This window comes from Octopus bimaculoides, chromosome 6 (genome assembly GCF_046866305.1).
Source record: "Octopus bimaculoides isolate indiv1 chromosome 6, ASM4686630v1, whole genome shotgun sequence".
NCBI lineage: Eukaryota > Metazoa > Mollusca > Cephalopoda > Octopoda > Octopodidae > Octopus > Octopus bimaculoides.
The window spans coordinates 68,437,338-68,457,077 of NC_142933.1; the positions used below are offsets into that span (position 1 = coordinate 68,437,338).

The 19,740-nt window shown below is 35.1% G+C and overlaps 1 protein-coding gene across 1 annotated transcript in view; it reads right to left on the reverse strand.

The window, feature by feature from the left end:
* Positions 1–1,217: 1,217 nt before the first annotated feature.
* Positions 1,218–19,740, reverse strand: part of LOC106881266 (sodium-dependent serotonin transporter) — a 150,967-nt gene continuing 132,444 nt past the window's right edge. Inside the window, exons 11-14 of the mRNA XM_089354025.1 lie at positions 12,416–12,515; positions 6,903–7,003; positions 4,474–4,641; positions 1,218–1,430 (exon numbers count right to left, since the gene is read on the reverse strand). Coding sequence (XP_089210151.1) covers positions 1,353–1,430; positions 4,474–4,641; positions 6,903–7,003; positions 12,416–12,515 — 447 coding nt within the window. The 3' untranslated portion in view covers positions 1,218–1,352. The remainder of the gene's footprint in view (positions 1,431–4,473; positions 4,642–6,902; positions 7,004–12,415; positions 12,516–19,740) is intronic.

Consider the following 19,740-nt stretch of genomic DNA (forward strand, 5'->3'; position numbering starts at 1 on the left):
TGCTGTTAGAAAACGTGTGAAGGTAGATAAGAATGGACAATCCAGTAAAATAAAACGATTATTCTCATAATCAAGAATCTTCCCTGAAATATCTCGAGTTCACTTAGTTGAGGATCCTCCAACTGTTTTAAGTTGATTGGTAGAAGAGTAAGGAAAAGTCGAAGGAAGAAAATAAAGGAGTTCGATCCTGGAAAAAAACCAGTCGGAGAAAAATAGCGGAAGAATAAAAAGTATCAAAATAGATGTTACAGGTAAGTGGAGGGGGAAATGGAAGAAGATTAAACAAAATTAAGGTGGTTAAAAGTGGAAAGGAAGATGTCCAGAATAAGAATATTTTAGGGTAGATTGTTAAATAATTATGAAATAATAATGAAGAGAAGAATGAACAAAGGAAGGGGACAGAAGAGGAGGGCGAAGAGAAAGAAGATGATAATGAAGGCAGGAGATAAAACAAAGCGATGAAGTTAAACATAGTGATGAAATGAATACCAAAAGGAAGAGAATATTTAAGAAGTTAACTAGGGAGAAAGAAAGTAAAGAAATTGAAGAAAATAATTAAGCAGTTTTTAAAAAATGAGAAAAGCTAAAAGACAATTGGCAAAAAGAGAATTGGAACTTGTAAAGTCAATGATGAAATAATAACTTCAATCATAGACACTAGAGGCCATTATACTGAGTCCTGTATTTAACTGGTACTTTATTCAGTTAATGCTGAAATAATGATAGAGGAGGAAAAGATCAAGAAGATAAAGCAAGATCTAGAACAAGCACAAGAAGAAATAGAATCGGTCCTTCAATCTATGTATAACGACGTTATTTTAATTCTCGCGACAACGAGGCTAGAGATGAGAGTAATTCGGCACCTATATTGTTTAGTACGGTATATCGAATGTATTTGAGAGAGAAAGAGAGAGAGAGAAAGGGGCGGAAAGGAGAGAGAAGACGTTATAAAGCACAGATAAAATTTGTTTGTTTTTAAGTCACTAACAACAAATATTTCATCTCCTTCACACAACTGGGATTTGTTCCACCTCAACTGACACATACAAAAAGATAGGGAAAAAAATTAAAATATAGAATACGAAAACAAATATATAGTCAAAAGGTAAGAGAGGTTAGAAAACCCAATAGCTGAGAGGTCGAACTGATTAACTTTTCTGTGTCTTCATCGTAGACTAAGTCACATAATTGTGAAAAAGGAGAAAAGGGAAGAAAGATAGATTCCCCTCTCAGTGCAAATTTGACACAGACGTCTAACTGTTTCCTCACTTCTAGATTCACTCTCTTTCCTCTTCTTTGGATGACAGTCACCGAAATAGGAATTTACATGGAACATTGATGCGGCCATTCACTCATAGAAAGATCGGTTCGGCCTCTTGTCGCTGCACGTGCTTTGGAAGCTCCGACGGTTGAATCATTTTCCTAAGTCTCTGCAAAAATTATTAAAAAAATATTGACACATTTGACACATAAAATCATGGGCATTATATATATGTATATGTAAATGTGTGGTGTTTATATGTATATGTGTATGTATATATATATATATATATATATATATATATATATATATATATATATATATATATATATATATATATATATCGTGATGTGTGTGTGTTTGTAGTGTTTTTGTTTGCGTGTGAGTGCGCATATTTCTTAAGTACAATAAATACATAGTTTAACGAAATGCCATGTAAATTTGAATGTATCAAAATTACATCAAATCGAGAGACGTAATAAGATACTTTTTATAATTTTCCTCTCCCATTCCACATTGAAATAATATAATGTAATTAATAAACTCAATTACTTTGTACTGGAGATATTCAGCCCAATCGAAATCGCTGCTAAATACAAGTATTGAGGATTTTTAGTTAAATCAAGAAAGGAAAATGAATTAAATAAATGCATAAAGTGTATATGATACACTGCATTCCATGAAACTCAAACTTATTTCACTAACGAAAAAAGAAATGAAAATTATTATACAATTACATTTGACAAGGCTATTCTCTCCCTTCCCGTAGAAATGCACAACCAACGAAACAATAGCTAACAGTATGTTATTTGGTACATACGTGTAGAATGCGCGCGCGCGTGTGTGTGTGATCGTGTACTATTGTCAAAAGCAGGATACGTGAATCATATGAAGTCATGAAAATCGAAATGCCCAGGTAGGTAACGATCTTGAACCAGAACTGCTTCTTACGTCTTGTGTCATATGTCACAAAACTTGTAAGCCTGGACTTAAAAGACATGCTAGCTCACAAAAACATTCTTTTCAAAATCGAATTCCAAAGGGTAAAGATGTAGAAGAAATTTGAATATCTGTTTTAAACCTTGTCAGTCAGTAGCTGGTCTTAAAAGTCATCTGAGGGCTCGTCAACGGATGGATTGTGCAATGTAATGGGGTGTGGTATGTATGTTGAAGGGACAGCTATCATCTATCAAGATGAAACAGCACAGTGGAGACATACAAGGAAACCGAACGAAAACAAACATGGAGGGTTGTTAGACTAGAACGAGGGTAAAACAGCGAACGCTGGAGAAATATTTTCTTTGTCAAGAGAAAAGATAGAAGAGAGAGATGTGTCTGGGGAGAGTCATTCTCTTTTAGTGCCTTATTATATATATATATATATATATATATAGGCAATTATGCAGACAAACAAATTAAATATATTAGCCTCGATACCTCCTAAATTTGATCCCTCTTACAGCCATTGTTTATCAGTGAAATTGATCTCTCCTAAAGACATCGGAGTTTAAATTTGAATCATTTTCCCAATGTGTCTCCTATACTGATAATCTCTGGATCTCATCTGCTGACTATATACAATCTTTATCATTAATTTCACCTTTGTATTTTTCTCTTTTTTCTCTGCTACTATTTACGTAGTACTGGCAGTTCACTAGTCTCTGAATGGTATTAGTATCGCATGATCTGCTTGTTTGTTTGCTCCCTGTGGCACACAAACGCTTCAAATATTATGATCCATAATTTCTAGCAGACAACATGCAAGCGAAACTTCGTAGAGAACTTGTCTGCACAGTCTAATCACATCTAACCATGTGACAGGAGTTTGTTCATTGCTATACAGTATGTCATGCTATTAAAGTGTGCGGAATCAGGGTGAAGAAATCCGGCTTTCTTCTTCTCCATCAAATATGACTGGATTTGAGTGCAACGTAAATGGAATGAAGCAATGAGATCGAACAATGAAACGTTGTTGGATATTTAATATCAAACTTAATGCAACAACAATGCATGTACATAAACTTTTATTTTGTTTTTAGAAGCGTGGAATGTGTTTCGTATTGTACAGCCGTGAAAACAACAGAAAGTCCCGTGACAATTTTTTTCCATCTTATAAGGGTAACAATACCCAATCTTTCTTCGATTTTCACGGCTATACTGCGTTCGAAATATTGCCTTCTTGTCTGTACAATCAAACTTAATGTTTTGCGGACAGCGTTAAAGGCTTGGTGAATTTTTACGACTCAGCCTCAAGAATGGGTCAGTGCAAGGGCATCATCCACACATCTCCACTGCAGATTGTCCAGTGTTAGTGTGGCTACGATCCACTCAAGTCTAAATCCCGGTTGAAGACCGATGAATTGCTGATAGTTGGTGATTTTACGAGAGCAAAATGTCTACGTGCTTAAAGGCTTCAGTCAACAGTTATTTTCACGCATCTACCAGGCTGCTTGTTATTATTTGTCCATATGCAAACTCGTCATTTACATCCCGCATAACTGCACTTACATATCATCAGTTGCATAAATACATTGCATAAAACACACCAATGTGCGCACACGCATACACACATACATAGACGCATACATGCACACATACATACATGCCTACGTGCATACATGCTTGCATACATTATGTGTGTGTCAGAGTGTTTGTGTTTGTATGCGCTGTGTGTAACATTCCCGTAAACAAGGACACTGCTGTTAAATTGACGAGGGCTTCGTTCTCTTCCGATATGGCATCGTCTTGAAATACACAAGGAAGGAGACCGAGAATTTTCAGAACCATCAGTCCTGCTCATATTGAAGGTAAGCCCTGGAACATAAAGTTTGAGACAAACATTGTTTTAATGGCATAATCAGAATAAGATCATCTCCTATGAACTTCTGCAAGCAAATCTCTCCGATTCTTGAGCTTTCGGCTATCTTTAGACGGGAGGTTTTATATAAATACTTGCAACAGAATGAAATCCTATAAAGGCGACGAATCAAGAACGAGTCCATCAGCTTAGAAACTCAGTGACACGGCTTCAGCAGACACCGATATCATGCGAGCAGGCACTTTAATACCAAGTAAAGATCAAAGCCAGAGTCACGTCATTGTCAAGCGATTCGTCTTAACGGCATGATACGGCTCGTATCGAAAACACATAGCTAGCGTCAATTAGGGCTGCATAGATGTTGAAATAGAAGTTGTAAATGATTTATACTTACCTCACACACTGATCCTTCCAATGTGAAGAATTTATATATTACATAAAGCGGAATGCATATTAAAGAAGAACACACTATAATCCAACCAATTCCGATAGACCACGACGGGTATTGATAAGTTCCGTACACTGGGCCACTGTCGCTCACGACAGATAAAGTGAATAACATCTGTGGAAAGGATACAGGGGAAACAATATATATATATATACATATTTATTGTCGAGAACAAACATTACAGAGCCAAAAATATAAGATAAATTTATACTTTTATTGTTTATGTATAGCAGAGCTATTTTATGCAAACACACACACACACACACACACACACACACATATATATATATATGCGTACGTACATACACACATACATATATATATATATATATATATATATATATATATATATATTAGGGATAAAATCCAAGATTACAGGTAAAATCTCAATTAAAATCAATTTATTAAAAATTAAAATTAAATTAAGTTTCACAGAGTAAAATATATATAAATATATCGTTTTAGGGAAAAGAACCAAGGTTCATGAACTCATCGATGAAAATCCACTGTCACATATAGAAAAATTGTCAAAATACAATAATAATAATAATAATAATAATAATAATAATAATAATAATAATAATAATAAATAGATAAATAAATAAATGTATATATCAACCAACAATAAGTACCAAATGAATTTATACAAAATACTTATTGTATAAAGATAGAAAAATATTATTATAAATATTAAAATAATAAACATTCCATAATCAACTCTACATCCATTATAATATATGCTAACAGGTATATTATATACAAAAACCAGTTTAAATAATTTTTTATCGTTTTAAATACAATTTGAACGAAGTTTAAGGTTAAAATAATAATAAAGATAATATTAGCACATATTTAAACGATGCAATAGTTAAAGCTAGACTATTTAAGACTAAAAACGCTTATTTAATTATCATTAAAAATCAATTGAATAATAAAAAAATACAAGAATACTTTTTTTTTTTCAAACGATGATATAAACAAAGTAAAATGTTTTTGCAGTTCAAACTGAAACTTAAACGTAAGAATCAGAACGAAAGGTTAATTAGAAATAAAAATTAAAATATGGATGAAAAAATTATGAATGAAAAATTATGAATGAAAAAATTATTATGAATGAAAGATTAAACTTTATATAGCTTAAGTCTTAATAAAAATAAAACTTTTAACGATATTATAAACAATAAAGACTAGTTATTTGTCAAATAGTATTAATCGAAAATATTTCAACCCTAATCAAATCGAAGTTTTGTATTATGTTGAACTGATACTCTAATTTCTATATAATTTAGTGTTAAATAAAGTATCGATTAAAAAATATCTTTAAAAAAAACAATTGAATAATATAAAATACAAGAATACATATTATTTTTAAAACGTTATAAAATCGTTTAGCAAAATAAAAACAGTACTTATCCAAATGTCGTAATTCAAATTCAAGTTTGAATTACGACAACATTCGGATAATCGATTTAAATTTCTTTTCTATTTGAAAATTAGTTATGAAACACGTGTATTCATTTTATTATCTTTATCTTATGATATTTACTTTGTATTATATTATACTCATTTATTGTGCTTTTAACTATTAATTTTTCTATATGTGACAGTGAATTTTCATCGATGAGTTCATTGACCTTGGTCCTTTTCCCTAAAACTATATATATATATATATGTGTGTGTGTGTGTGTGTGTGTGTGTGTGTGTTCAGATGAATTAGGTACTTAAGTTGAGGCACCAGAATTTAGTACAGTATTATCCATACAATTTCAAAACAATTTCAAAATAAGGTGATTAAAATCAAAACACGCAACAGGATATTCAGAGGTAATGCAGTACGATCGTTTCAAACGACTCTAATTGAGTAATGCAATCATTACATCAATTTAAATGCATAGCATATGATCCTTTATATTGAACACTCAATATTTCATATATTCAATAAGACATATTCCATATATTCAATAAGACATTCAATACTTCATTTCATTGTACCATCCATTTTTATATTATATATTATATATTCCATATTCTATATCCCACATTAATTTTACAAGAATATAAATAAAACATAAAAAACAGACAGAGTTGGAACTCTTTTAAATAAAATTATATATATATATATATATATATATATATATATATATATATATATATATATATATACATATATATATACATATACATACATACACATATGCACACAGATAGATAGATAGATAGATAGATAGATAGATAGATAGATAGATAGATAGAATACGGACAGAAATGTAGGTAGTTAGGTATAGATACATACCATACATTCGTACATTCATACATATGTTTTCAATTAGTCTTTTGGTGGAATTGTGTTGAAATATAGATAATTAAATACTTGCCAACAAGAAGACTGGGCTGACCACCGCCCAACAGCCACGCCAGAAGATACCTGGGCGGGTACCGATCATGGATTCGATATCATCACTAAATCTGTTCACTCCTAGAATAATGATTATTGATTGTAATATTAATGATAATAGTGACAGTATGGTAATAATAATAATAATAATAATGATAATAATAATAATAATAATAATAATTTACTGCTCAGTACCACAGATTTACTTGTCAGTTGCTAGATCTTAACCAGTTGAGCATATCCCTTAGTGACTGACAATATGTGCATCTTTGATCACGAGCAGAAGTAGTGGGGGAGCATCATAGCCATGTGTTGAGAGGTAGTCTTTGGAGTTTGAATAATTCACCTCTGGAAACATGGGTGTTTCATTCAACATCCTTAAAGAAGCCTTATTCAGGGACCTTTAGAGAAGGATGGGCTACTCGACCTGAAGAAAATTGTAACTGGGCCCCACCTTCAAGGTCATGCGCTGTTTATCTTGATGTGAGATCACCTTGTCGCGCATATATAAGTGTGACGCATGTGCCTGGTGTACCCTTATCAGACGGGTAGTCATGATGGGTATACCGGGCTTCGTATATTTATACCCCAGTGTCACATGATGGCATGCTCTGCCGTCTCACTCAATAATAATAATAATAATAATAATAATAATAATAATAATAATAATAATAATAATAATAATAATAATAATAGTACCAGGCAGTGGCTCTCATGGCTTCTGATCTTAACTGATTGGAACTGTGATCATGTACATTGTTTTGTCTTGGTATAAAAGATGGGCTACAGCAAATATTCTGCTTAATACCACAGATTTACTTGTGAATTGTTTGACCTTAACCAGTTGAGCATGTCCCTTGGTGACGATATGTGCATCTCCGATCATGAGCAGAAGTAGAGGGGGCGCATCATAGCCATATGTTGAGAAGAATTTTGGGGGGTTTCAATAATTCACCTTTGAAAACATGGGTGTTTTGCTCAACATCCTTAAACGAACCTTATTCAGGGACCTTTTGAGCGGGGTGGGCTACTCGACCTGAACAAAATTCTAACTGGGCCCCACCTGCACGGTCATGCGCTGTTTGTCTTGATATGAGATCACCATGTCACGTACATATCGTTGTGATGCATGTGCCTGGTGTACCCTTGTCAGACGGGTAGTCATGATGGGTATATTGGGCTTCGTTATAGTTTACCCCAGTGTCACTTTGATGGCATGCACTGCTCTCTCACTCAATAATAATAATAATAATAATAATAATAATGCTGGAGGTGGAGAAATGCAAAATTTTGTGGGATTTTCCGATTCAAATGAATAAGAAACTAGAAAAATAACAGACTAGACATGACAGTAATAGACAAGGAAAAGCGAAGCTGCTTACTAGTTGATCCATCATGCCCATTTGATCCCAGGTTTGTAAAGAAAGAGGATGAAAAGCAAAAGACATATAATCCCTTAAAATTTGAAATTGCAAGAAACTGTAAACGTTGTGCCTTTAATAATTGGTGCATTGTGAACTGTAAGAAAATATATAGACAAATACTTGAAGGAAATTGAGATAGAATGTCCTGTAGAGCTTCTACAGAATGTTTGCCGCTTAGGGACAGCGGAGACTATCGGGAGGGTCTTCAAGTTCTTGAAAGACTATTGAAAGCTTGTGGATACCTAAGGTTGCAGGTAGTAACCCGCTACCCACATAAATTCTACCAGGAATAAGAACGAACCTGATAAAATCAATAATAATAACTATAGTCATAACTGTTTTAGGTTCATGTTCACGTGATATTTGCGGAATAAAATTTGTCTTGTTATTTTTTTAAATAAATTAGTCGTTAACCCTCCTCCTGCTTTCAACAAATGCTATTTGCATGTGTTATATTGTGCAAATATTTATAATAAAGTAACATACCTCTGAGTGAATTTCACCCCAGTATATTTTCTAGTTTCAGTGTATTCATGTTATTAACAGTGGGAGTTCTCTTATGGCGTCGATTCCTCTTATAGCTACAATTAATAAAATTCTCTTTCATTTCTCGTTGCTGCTTCTCTCCCATTGTCACTGTTTTTGTTGATGTGTCATAACACGTTGTTTGAAGCAAATCTCTGCATAGTGAACTAAAGTTAGTGACATATCACCTATGATCTAGAATAACGGTTTCTTTTTTTTTCAGTGACAACGATTACAGGAATAACCAGTTATTTAACGAGAATCATATCTATAACATTAATGTTTGAGTCTAGTATTTATCGTAAATTCAATGAAATAACCTCCCACGCTAAGTATGCGATTGTGCAGACCTAATATTTGTATATATGCATGTATGTATGATATATATACATGCATGAACTTGTCTATGTATGTATGCACCTGTGTATGTATGTCAATTCACAAAGGTTTAATATATTTACTAATGCTTTTTTAGTAAAAAAATTCTCACTCGCCGTTTTCGACTTTAACCTCTACTGCACATTTCTTGAAGTACCTTATACCAAAATTGACCCTGAGCTTTTAGAAACAGATCATCATTAATACAAATGCCATTTAGAGTAAACAAAATAAATTCAATACAAATACCTTCACCCAATTAAAATACCAAATGCTATTTGTTTGCGTATATTTACATAGTTCATGAATATCAATGTAAAAGACGATAGATAGATAGATAGATAGATAGATAGATAGATAGATAGATAGATAGATAGATAGACAGACAGACAAGCAAGCAGACAGACATAAATCAACATTTTGGCAGATAAACACACATACGCATATATGTATATATATATATATATATATATATATATATATATATATATATATATATATATATATATATATATATATATATATATATATATATATTATATTATATTATATATCCATCACGGCTGATTTTTCCAATCGATTTCACGCAAGGAAACCAATGGAGTGTTAGGTAACAATCCGATTATATAACCTTACGCTCATCAGATTTAGCCGATATGAAAGGGAATATGGCGACTTTTTTGTGTTACCTCTACATGAGCATCCTACCTCTGCCTCGGGTGTAGGCCTACCTACAATTTTTTTTTTTTTTACGCTAGGTGCATAGCTAAAGGATAGTCTTAGGGTAAGCCTATTAAATATTTTATTGAATCCATTAGTACAGGGGAAGTATCAACTAAACTAAGGAAGATGTTACCTACTATGGTCTTAACGTTTAAAGAGAAGGGCGGTGTGGACTACAGCACTTTCAGTTTCTGTCTGCCACAACACAGAGTCGTCATATTCCCTTTCATATCGGCTAACTCTGATGTGCGTAAGGTTATATAATCGTATTGTTACCTACCACTCCATTGGTTTACTTGCATGAAACTGGTTGGTAAGATCAGCTGCTACGATGGATATATAATACTATATATTTCGGGTAATATACCCACTCTTTTAGCAGATATACGAGTGCATCTTTTCCTTGACTTTTGGTCTCTTAGACGACTCAAGCGCGCTCGTATATATATATGTATATATATATATACATACATACATACATACATACATACATACATACATACATACATACATACATACATACATACATACATATATATATATATATATATATATATATATATATATGTTTATATAAAAATATATACGAGTATATAAAAAGGAGGCCATTAGGTGGACTGCTAATGTGCTAGAAGAAGATCACATGTCATATGTCTACTAAGACCGAATAATTCTCAAAGGGAATTTAGCGAAGCAACAAAAACTCCCTAAATTATTCGGTCTTAGTAGACACATGACATGTGATCTTCTTCTAGCACATTAGCAGTCCACCTAATTGCCTCCTTTATATATACTCGTATATATTTTTATATAAACATATACAATAATCCTTGAGATCTCAGATATTTTTTCTGAATCTCCCTGATTCTTTTAATGTGCTAGTTACCTGGTATTAAATTGATATTAATTGATATCCAATTTTTTACCCCTTTGTTTAATTTATATATATATATATATATATATATATATATATATATATATACATACATACATATATCATTAAATAAGTTGGAGTCAACAACAAGTACAAAGGAACATTTATTTGTAATCACTACAAATGTTTCCACACAATGTAATTCTCCAGGTCCGCAGGTATTTAGTTATGTAACCGTTTCCCTGCATTATGAGATCTTGTTTCATCTTGTTGACTCCAACTTATTCAATTATCTATTCACACTCTACAGAAGCCCCAACGCAAATCTGGCAGTAGTTATAATACTACTGTTGGATAGCACTGGGTGAAATCTGCAGGTGAACGAGCTTCATACCGTACTCTACTACGTTCTTAACAGAATATAACCTAACCATATATATATATATATATATATATATATATATATATATATATATATATATATATATACTACGTACTTCATTCAGTTTCCATTGCCACATCCACCCCAAGACTCTGCTCGGCTCGGACTATAATAAAAAAAAAAACACCCAAGGCGCAACGCAGTGTGATCGAACCTGGAAACATGTGGTTGAGAAGCAAACTTCTTACCACACAGCCAGCGAAGTCACAGGTTCACGATCATAAAGTTACAGGTTCGATTCATAGACTTGGTGACATGTTGAGCGAAAGACTTCATTTCACGTAGCTCATTCTGCTCAGCCGTAAATGAATATCAGTCAAGAACTGTGCAGCACTATTCTTTCCAGCTACTACATTTGAGATGTTCCGCTGGGTGATGAGTGGGATAGTAATTCTGTTATGCATGTCTGCAGAGCTCTCAGCCATTTGTGAGTTAATTTTATCCTCGTGTGGTAATGAAAAGTGAAATTGACATCCAATATTTGCTGTGTGTATGTATCTATGTTTGAACTTTTCTTTGGATTTATGTATCTGCTGTCTCTCTTAGTTTCTCTCTTTCTCTTTCACTTCCTGTGTGTCCCTCTTCTCTCTCGCTTTTGATTTAATAATGTGTATATATATCTATGTATCTACTTCTTTTGCGATGTGATAAACATTTAAAAACACGAAACGAATGCCGTCACCATTCACTGTCTCTTTCACTGTTTCTTTCTCTCATACTCTCTCTTTCTCTTACTTCCTCTCTGTCCTCCTCTCTTTCGCTTTGCCACTTCTTTGAAGTAAGTGTGAAGCAAACAGCAGGTACGTACAAAAGCAAAAGGTTTTTGTATTAATATTATTGATACTTCACTAGCCACTAAACCTCTTTTTATTTTCTCTCTCTGTTTATTTGTGTCGAAAAGCAAAAGACTTTCTCACTTCCCGAGCGTTAAACTAATACATCTGTTTGTTGTTTACACACCCGTCTTCGTCTTTTGTTTTTTTTTGTTTTTTTGTAAATTCTCACGATATATATATATATATATATATATATATATATATATATATATATATATATATATATAACATGTACCTTGTTAGCTTGCAAGATAGATAGATAGATAGATAGATAGATAGATAGATATTTACCGTAAATCCAAGAAACTGCTACGGATTCCAGAAAGACAACAAACAATATAGATATTGGGGCGCCATAAGTATCTAATAGCTGGACCACGTATATACCACCCTGAATAAAGAGAAAAAGAACATGGCATTTGTAAGAAGCAATGTCTGAAGGATACTATACATCTGTATACACTTACCTGCTTTTTCAGATATACACGCACACATACATGTACATATACATGAGTATGTGTATGTGTGAGTGTGTCATTATTTATTTCACGCGGATGTGTAATTTAGATTATGCTGCTTTGTTTCCAATATATTGGCATGTTTAACAGTACAAGTTAAACGTAATACTAATAATAAACGTCAAATAATAACGATAATAATAATAACAATAATAATGATATATGTGTGTGTGTGTGTGTGTATGTATATTTGTGTGTGTGTGTGTGTATATATATATGTGTGTGTGTGTCTGTGTGTATAAATATATATATATATATATATATATATATATATATACACATACACACAGACACACACATATACTATTATTATTATTATTATCATTATTATTATTATTATTATTATTATTATTATTATTATTATTATCATTATTATTATTTGAAACAGTTATCTAAGCATAAAACCAAATCAAACTGTTTTAAATAATACATGTAACGCCTGCTAAATATGTTGAGTCCCTTTTTCTTTCGCATGTCTACTTACTTGTGTGTGCATGTGCGTGTGTGCATTATGGACTGCGGCCATGCTAGGCCACCACCTTGAAAGGTTTGTAGTCGAACGAAACAACCCCAGTACTTATTATTGTTCAGTTTAAGTCTGTTACTTATTCTATCGTACTTCATGCCGAACCGCTAAGTTAATGGGACGTATAAAAACCAGCATCTGTAGTCAAGCGGTGGTGAAGAGCAAACACAAAGACAAACACACATAAATATATACATATAGTGTTCGTTGAATGCATAGATCTTGAGCATCCATTTGCATTCCAAGGCCATCCAGTTATCGCCAGTGACAAAAGGCCAGATTTAAACCCAGAATGCAAGAGATCTGAAACAAATACTGCAAGGCATGCTGTCCGTTGTCACCGTAATCACTTTGCTAGTTGTTGGCACTCCGTCGCATACGACGTCGAGAGTTCTAGTTGATTCGATCAACGGAACAGTCTGCTCGTGAAATTAACGTGCAAGTGGTTGAGCACTCCACAGACACGTGTACCCTTAACGTAGTTCTCGGGGATATTCAGCGTGACACAGTGTGACAAGGCTGACCCTTTGAATTACAGGCACAACAGAAACAGGAAGTAAGAGTGAGAGAAAGTTGTGGTAAAAGAGTACAGCAGGGTTCGCCACCATCCCCTGCCGGAGCCTCGGGGAGCTTTAGGTGTTTTCGCTCAATAAACACTCACAATGCCCGGTCTGGGAATCGAAACCGCGATCCTATGACCGTGAGTCCGCTGCCCTAACCACTGGGCCATTGCGCCTCCACACTTTGCTAGTAGAAAGGGTTATTACTACCACCATCAGAACCACCGTTGTAAATTTTCCACCGCCTTTGTTAACACTCCACCTTCTCAATCGCTGCTACCATCTTTACCACTACTACCTTATGACGGTAACTGTTGTTGTTGTTGTTGTTAGTCCCAGTCACCCTTGGTAAAGAAGATCCATGAACAAAGCTGTTCCAGCTATAACCGTCTCGTCTTTCTGTATCTTTAATCTTTTACTTGCTTCAGTTATTGGGACACCGCCTTGAATAGTTCAGTGGAACAAATCGACCCCAGGACTTATTTTCAAGTCCAGTACCTATTCAATTGGCCTCTTTTGCCGAATCGCCATAGTAAAGGCGCGTTGCTTAGTGGTTAAGGTGTTCGGATTACGATCGTAAGGTCGGGAGTTCGATTCCTGGCTGCGCGTTCTGTCCTTGAGCAAGACACTTTATTTCACGTTGTATTTTTAATATACATAGGTGCGAAGGCGGTGAGCTGGCAGAATTTTTAGCACACCGGAAAAAATATTTAGTGGCATTTCGTCCGTCATCACGTTCAGAGTTCAAATTCTACCGAGGTCGACTTTACCTTTCATCCCGTTGGAGTCGATAAAATAAGTACCAGTTGAATAATGGGGTCGATGTAACAGACTTATCCTTCTCCAAAAATTGTTGGCCCTGGTGTGCGTATTCTGGGTATGGCTTCAAGCTACATCTTGCAGAGGGCCCTGGTTTGAGAGTTCCGGTGTTTTGAGGAATGCGGAATCACCTCTTAGTCACTATTGTCCCCAAGTCTACTCTGACCAGGAGTAATTGATCCTGTTAGGGGCCCAGTTAAGGATTAAATAACATGTAACCACCCCCACGAGCCAGGGTTGAAATCATGTGACGCAGGATAAAAGCCATGAACTATTTCGGCAAACTAATCTTACTGAATCAATGGTAAGCGTCACCAGATACTGATCGGATGAACAGATAACAAAATACCAACAGCCAGAACCTACCAGTTCAGTTAATGAATTACTGCTATTATCTGTTGTGGTGTATGTAAGATGAGATGTTCGTCAAAGACAAGTGTGGCTAAAATCCAAGCCAGACGTTCATGCTGCATAGCTGAATCGAGATGCTTTGGTCCGGGTAAGTCGCTCGACCGGATGATGACGGTGGTGATGATGATGATGATATGCAGGGGATCTAGACAGCAATATGTTTTGTAATACAAAAGCGGTGAGCTGGCAGAATCGTAAGCACGCCGGGAAAAAATGCTTAGCGGCGTTTCGTCCGTCTTTGTGTTCTGAGTTCAAACTCTGCCGAGGTCGACTTTACATTTTATCCTTTCGGGATCAATAAAATATGCACTAGTTGAACGCGATACACTGTGGTATTTGTTCCGAATCTTCAACCCGATGCATTGCGGTATTTGTTCCGAATCTGGGCGTTCTGGTTTCAAATTATAACATTGTCTACTTGGGAGATGGGCTTAATCCATCACCCGATTTATCGCCACCAACTGGCACCTTAAGTGCTTTCAGCGGAGATTATTCCTCCTTGTTGCCAGTATTCGAGCCTGAACTCAGGCTTCAGGATACCTGTCTCCTTCCCACCTACCAGGTTCGGAGGCACCGAAGGGGTCAGGGACACTACGTAGTCTCCTAAATAAAAGATGAAAAAAATATTCATTTTTATACTAAATATAATGTTCCATCATCAATACTTACTTATCTTTTTGTTATCTTTTACTTGTTTCAGTCATTTGACTGCGGCTATGCTGGAGCACCGCCTTGAAGGAATTTAGCTGAACAAATCGACCAAAGGACTTATTTTTAAGCCTAATGTTTATTCTATCGGGCAGTTTTGCCGAACCGCTAAGTTACGGGGACGTACACACACACAGCAACACCGATTGTAAAGTGGTATTGGGGGGACAAATACAGACACAAAAACACACACACATAGATATATGAGGACTCATGGCTAAGTGGTTAGGATTTTGCACTCTCGATGGCGCTTTATCCCATGCTGCTCTGAAGTGACTTCGACACCTGACGCATGGCACATTGTGTACCTGTCCAGGCAATGCCGATTTGATGGAGAGAGAGTGAGCTAATGTGCGGCACGATCATTCGATCACTATAAACAAATCACTTGTGCAGGGCGTTCGGCAAACGTAGAACACACATACGTCATCTTCGACGGGAGAGTCATCATGTGTGTGTGTGTGTGTGTGTGTGTGTGTGTGTGTGTGTGTGTGTGTGTGTGTGTGTGTATGTGTGTGTGTGTGTGCGTGTGTGTGTGTGTGTGTGTGTATTTTGGAATTCATAAGTCAGAAAAATTATGCACGTGTATATTTGTCAATAGAGTGGTTAATGGATTCATGTATACGGGAGAGTCATCATGTGTGTGTGTGTGTGTGTGTGTGTGTGTGTGTGTGTGTTTGTGTGTGTGTTTGTGTGTGTGTGTGTGTGTGTGTGTGTGTGAAATATCTGAAGGCGCGTGGCCTGGTGGTAAGGCTGTTGCACTCATGATCGCAAGATCGTGGGTTCGATTCCTTGACTGAGCGGCGCGTTGTGTTCTTAAGCAAAACAATTTAGATCACTTTGCTTCAGTCCCCCTTTCGAAGTGGTGTCATTTGAAGGCTAAAACAATGAAAATGCGCATTGTGACCAGCGATTTCTAACAACATCTGATAACCTGGTCTATCACGTGACATACACACACCCGACGGGCTTTCAGTTTCAGTTTACTGAATTCACTCACAAGACTTTGGTCGGCCCGAGGCTATAGAAGAAGACACTTGCCCAAGGTGCCACGCAGTAGGACTGAACCCGAAACCATGTGGTTGAGAAGCAAACTTCTTCCTCCACGTCTGTAGCTATTTATTCATTGTCTTTTGAAATGCACTATCCTGGAAATTCAACACTGACAACAGTATGAGCCATTTCAGCGACAGAGAAGGTTAACTCGATGACAGCAAAGGTTTTTCTCAATCTTTATTAATTCTCTGTACGTGACTATTAGGAAAATGAACATTATGTTTTATTAAATGGCGAAACACCGAGTTTGTAGAATCCTTTATTTATTAACTTTCTTTTATTTTCCGAGAATTACAATACGATAAAGCAGATTAAGATTTAAGGGCGCCGGCGTTTGATAGTCTAGCAGATGTTCAACTTTTGTAGTCGCTAATCCGCAAGTGTTTGCTAAAGATGGGAAAATGTATTTATATGTATTTAGTTTTTGCTGTAATATACGCAAATGAATATTTATTGCCTTTATGTACTTATATAATACATACCTGCATGCATAAATGCATACATACATACATGCATATATATATGTGTGGGGTATGTGTACGTATATGCATGTGTATATACATATATATGTATATATATATATATATATAGATATATATGTGTGTATATATATATGTATACATATATACATATATATACGTATATATACATATATATATACACATATATATATATTCACAGAGACACTGACACACACACATACATACATATATATATATATACATATATATATACATATACATATATACATATATATATATATACAGGGTGCAGTGAATAAACTGTCGTCTAAATTACGCAAGAATGAAAATAACACTGGCATCTCATTTTAACAGATATATTTACCAAAATTGCATAAAAATATCTTGAAATACTAAACAGTATATTTATTCAATAAAATCGCCATTGGCTTCAACCACGACCTCCAGACGACTTGAGAATCTCCTGCAACTCTTCTGGACTATCTTCTTATTTAAGTTGGTGAATGCTACCATAATCCTTGTCTTCAGTTTATCTATGGCGTTACAAGGAGTTTTGTTAGCCTCTCTCTCAACTGCGCCCCATACATTATAATCAAGTGGGTTGGAGTCTGGGGAGTTAGGTGGGTAGATGTTAGGTTTGATGTGGTTGCAGAAATTGTCTGACAGCCATAACTGGGTGTTCCTGCTTGTGTGGTATCGTGCAGAGTCCTGTTGCCAGGCACATGGTCTTCCAGTAACCACCCTCTTGACCCAGTGCAGCACTACCTCCACCAGGCACTTGATGTAGGCCTCTATGAGTCTGAAGCCGTGTAGGAAGATGAATGGAGGCATAACGCCCCCATCACTAGTGATCTCTCCAAACACCTGGATGTTTGATTTTTATCACTCTCAATACATGTCTTCAGATTGCACTGTCTTCAGATCGACACCCAAGTACTCTGAAGTGTTCGTACTGGAGCTGTGGAATACTATTATAACACATTCTTTTGATATATGTATATGTACATATGTATATAAATACATGCATATGTGTATGTATATATATACATATATATAGGAGAATTCACGAAAAACCAACAGACGAAGACAGGTGGTGTAAACAACAAATGGATGTATTAGTATATATACATATATATACATAAGTATATATATATATATATATATATATATATATATATATATATACGCATGCATGTATATATACAAAAGTGTATATATATATAAATATACACATGTATATATATATATATATATATATATATATATATATACATATATATATACATATATATACATATATATATATACACGTATGTATATATACATATGTGTATATATATACATATATACATATACATATGTGTATATATATACATATATACATATACATATGTGTATATATATATATATATACATATATACATATACATATGTGTATGTATATATACATATACATATGTATATATATATACATATATATATATTTATATGCATATGTATATATCTATATATATACATATGTATATATATGCATATATATATGGTCCAACATTCTGTGTATGCAAAACATTGATCCAATATTGATCTGAAACTCAATCAGTTTATGTCAACAGTGCAAGCTACATGCACTAAATATATCCCAGAAAGAAAGGCGTGGGCACTGTCAAACAAGATTCCCAAGGACAGAAAAATCCTCATGAGACGCAGGTCAAGGACCTCAAAGCGGCTGAATAGGCAACTGAAAGATAGAGAGAGGACTATCTTAACACGGGCGCTCCTAGAAACTGAAATCAAGATCAATCTCTCTCACGAAAGGGAAAGTGCAGATAGAGGGAAAAGGGCTGTGGAAAGCATAAATACAAATCCGAAAGCTTTCTATAAATTCGCAAAGGAAACAGTTACAATACACTATAAGACAGGACCATTGTTCCAAGGGAATGACTCACTGACGGCGGACCCAGCGAACAATTTAAAAGTGTCTTCACGTCCCCCCCCCCCCCACTCTCGGCTTCATGCAGATAAAAATCCAGCTGAATTCTTTGATATTGCAACTCTAAGAAAGGAGGCGCCAGCCATCGATTACATCAACACTGAGGAAACATATGTAACAGCGGCCATAGATGACATGAGCTCATGCTCCACCACTGATCCTAATGGCTTCCCAACTATTATCTCCTAAAGTCATGTAAGCAGGCTTTAACGAAACCACTTCAGATACTTTTCCAAAGTTTCCTTGCAAGTGGTATACCTCCTAAAAAGCTGAAAGAAAGTATTATATGCCCTATCCACAAAGATGGAAGCAGAGCAGAGGCCAAAAACTACCGGCCAATCTTTCTGACTTTGCATATTAGTAAAGTCGTGGAGTGAATAATCAGAAAGAAGTTGATAATGTTCGTAGAAGAAAATGACCTACTTAACTATACTCAGCATGGCTTCCGTCCAGGAAGAAGCTGCTTCACACAGCTCTTACAACACTATGACTGGGTTTTGAAACAGCTGCTTGACCATTCAGATCTCCGTGTGATATACCTTGACT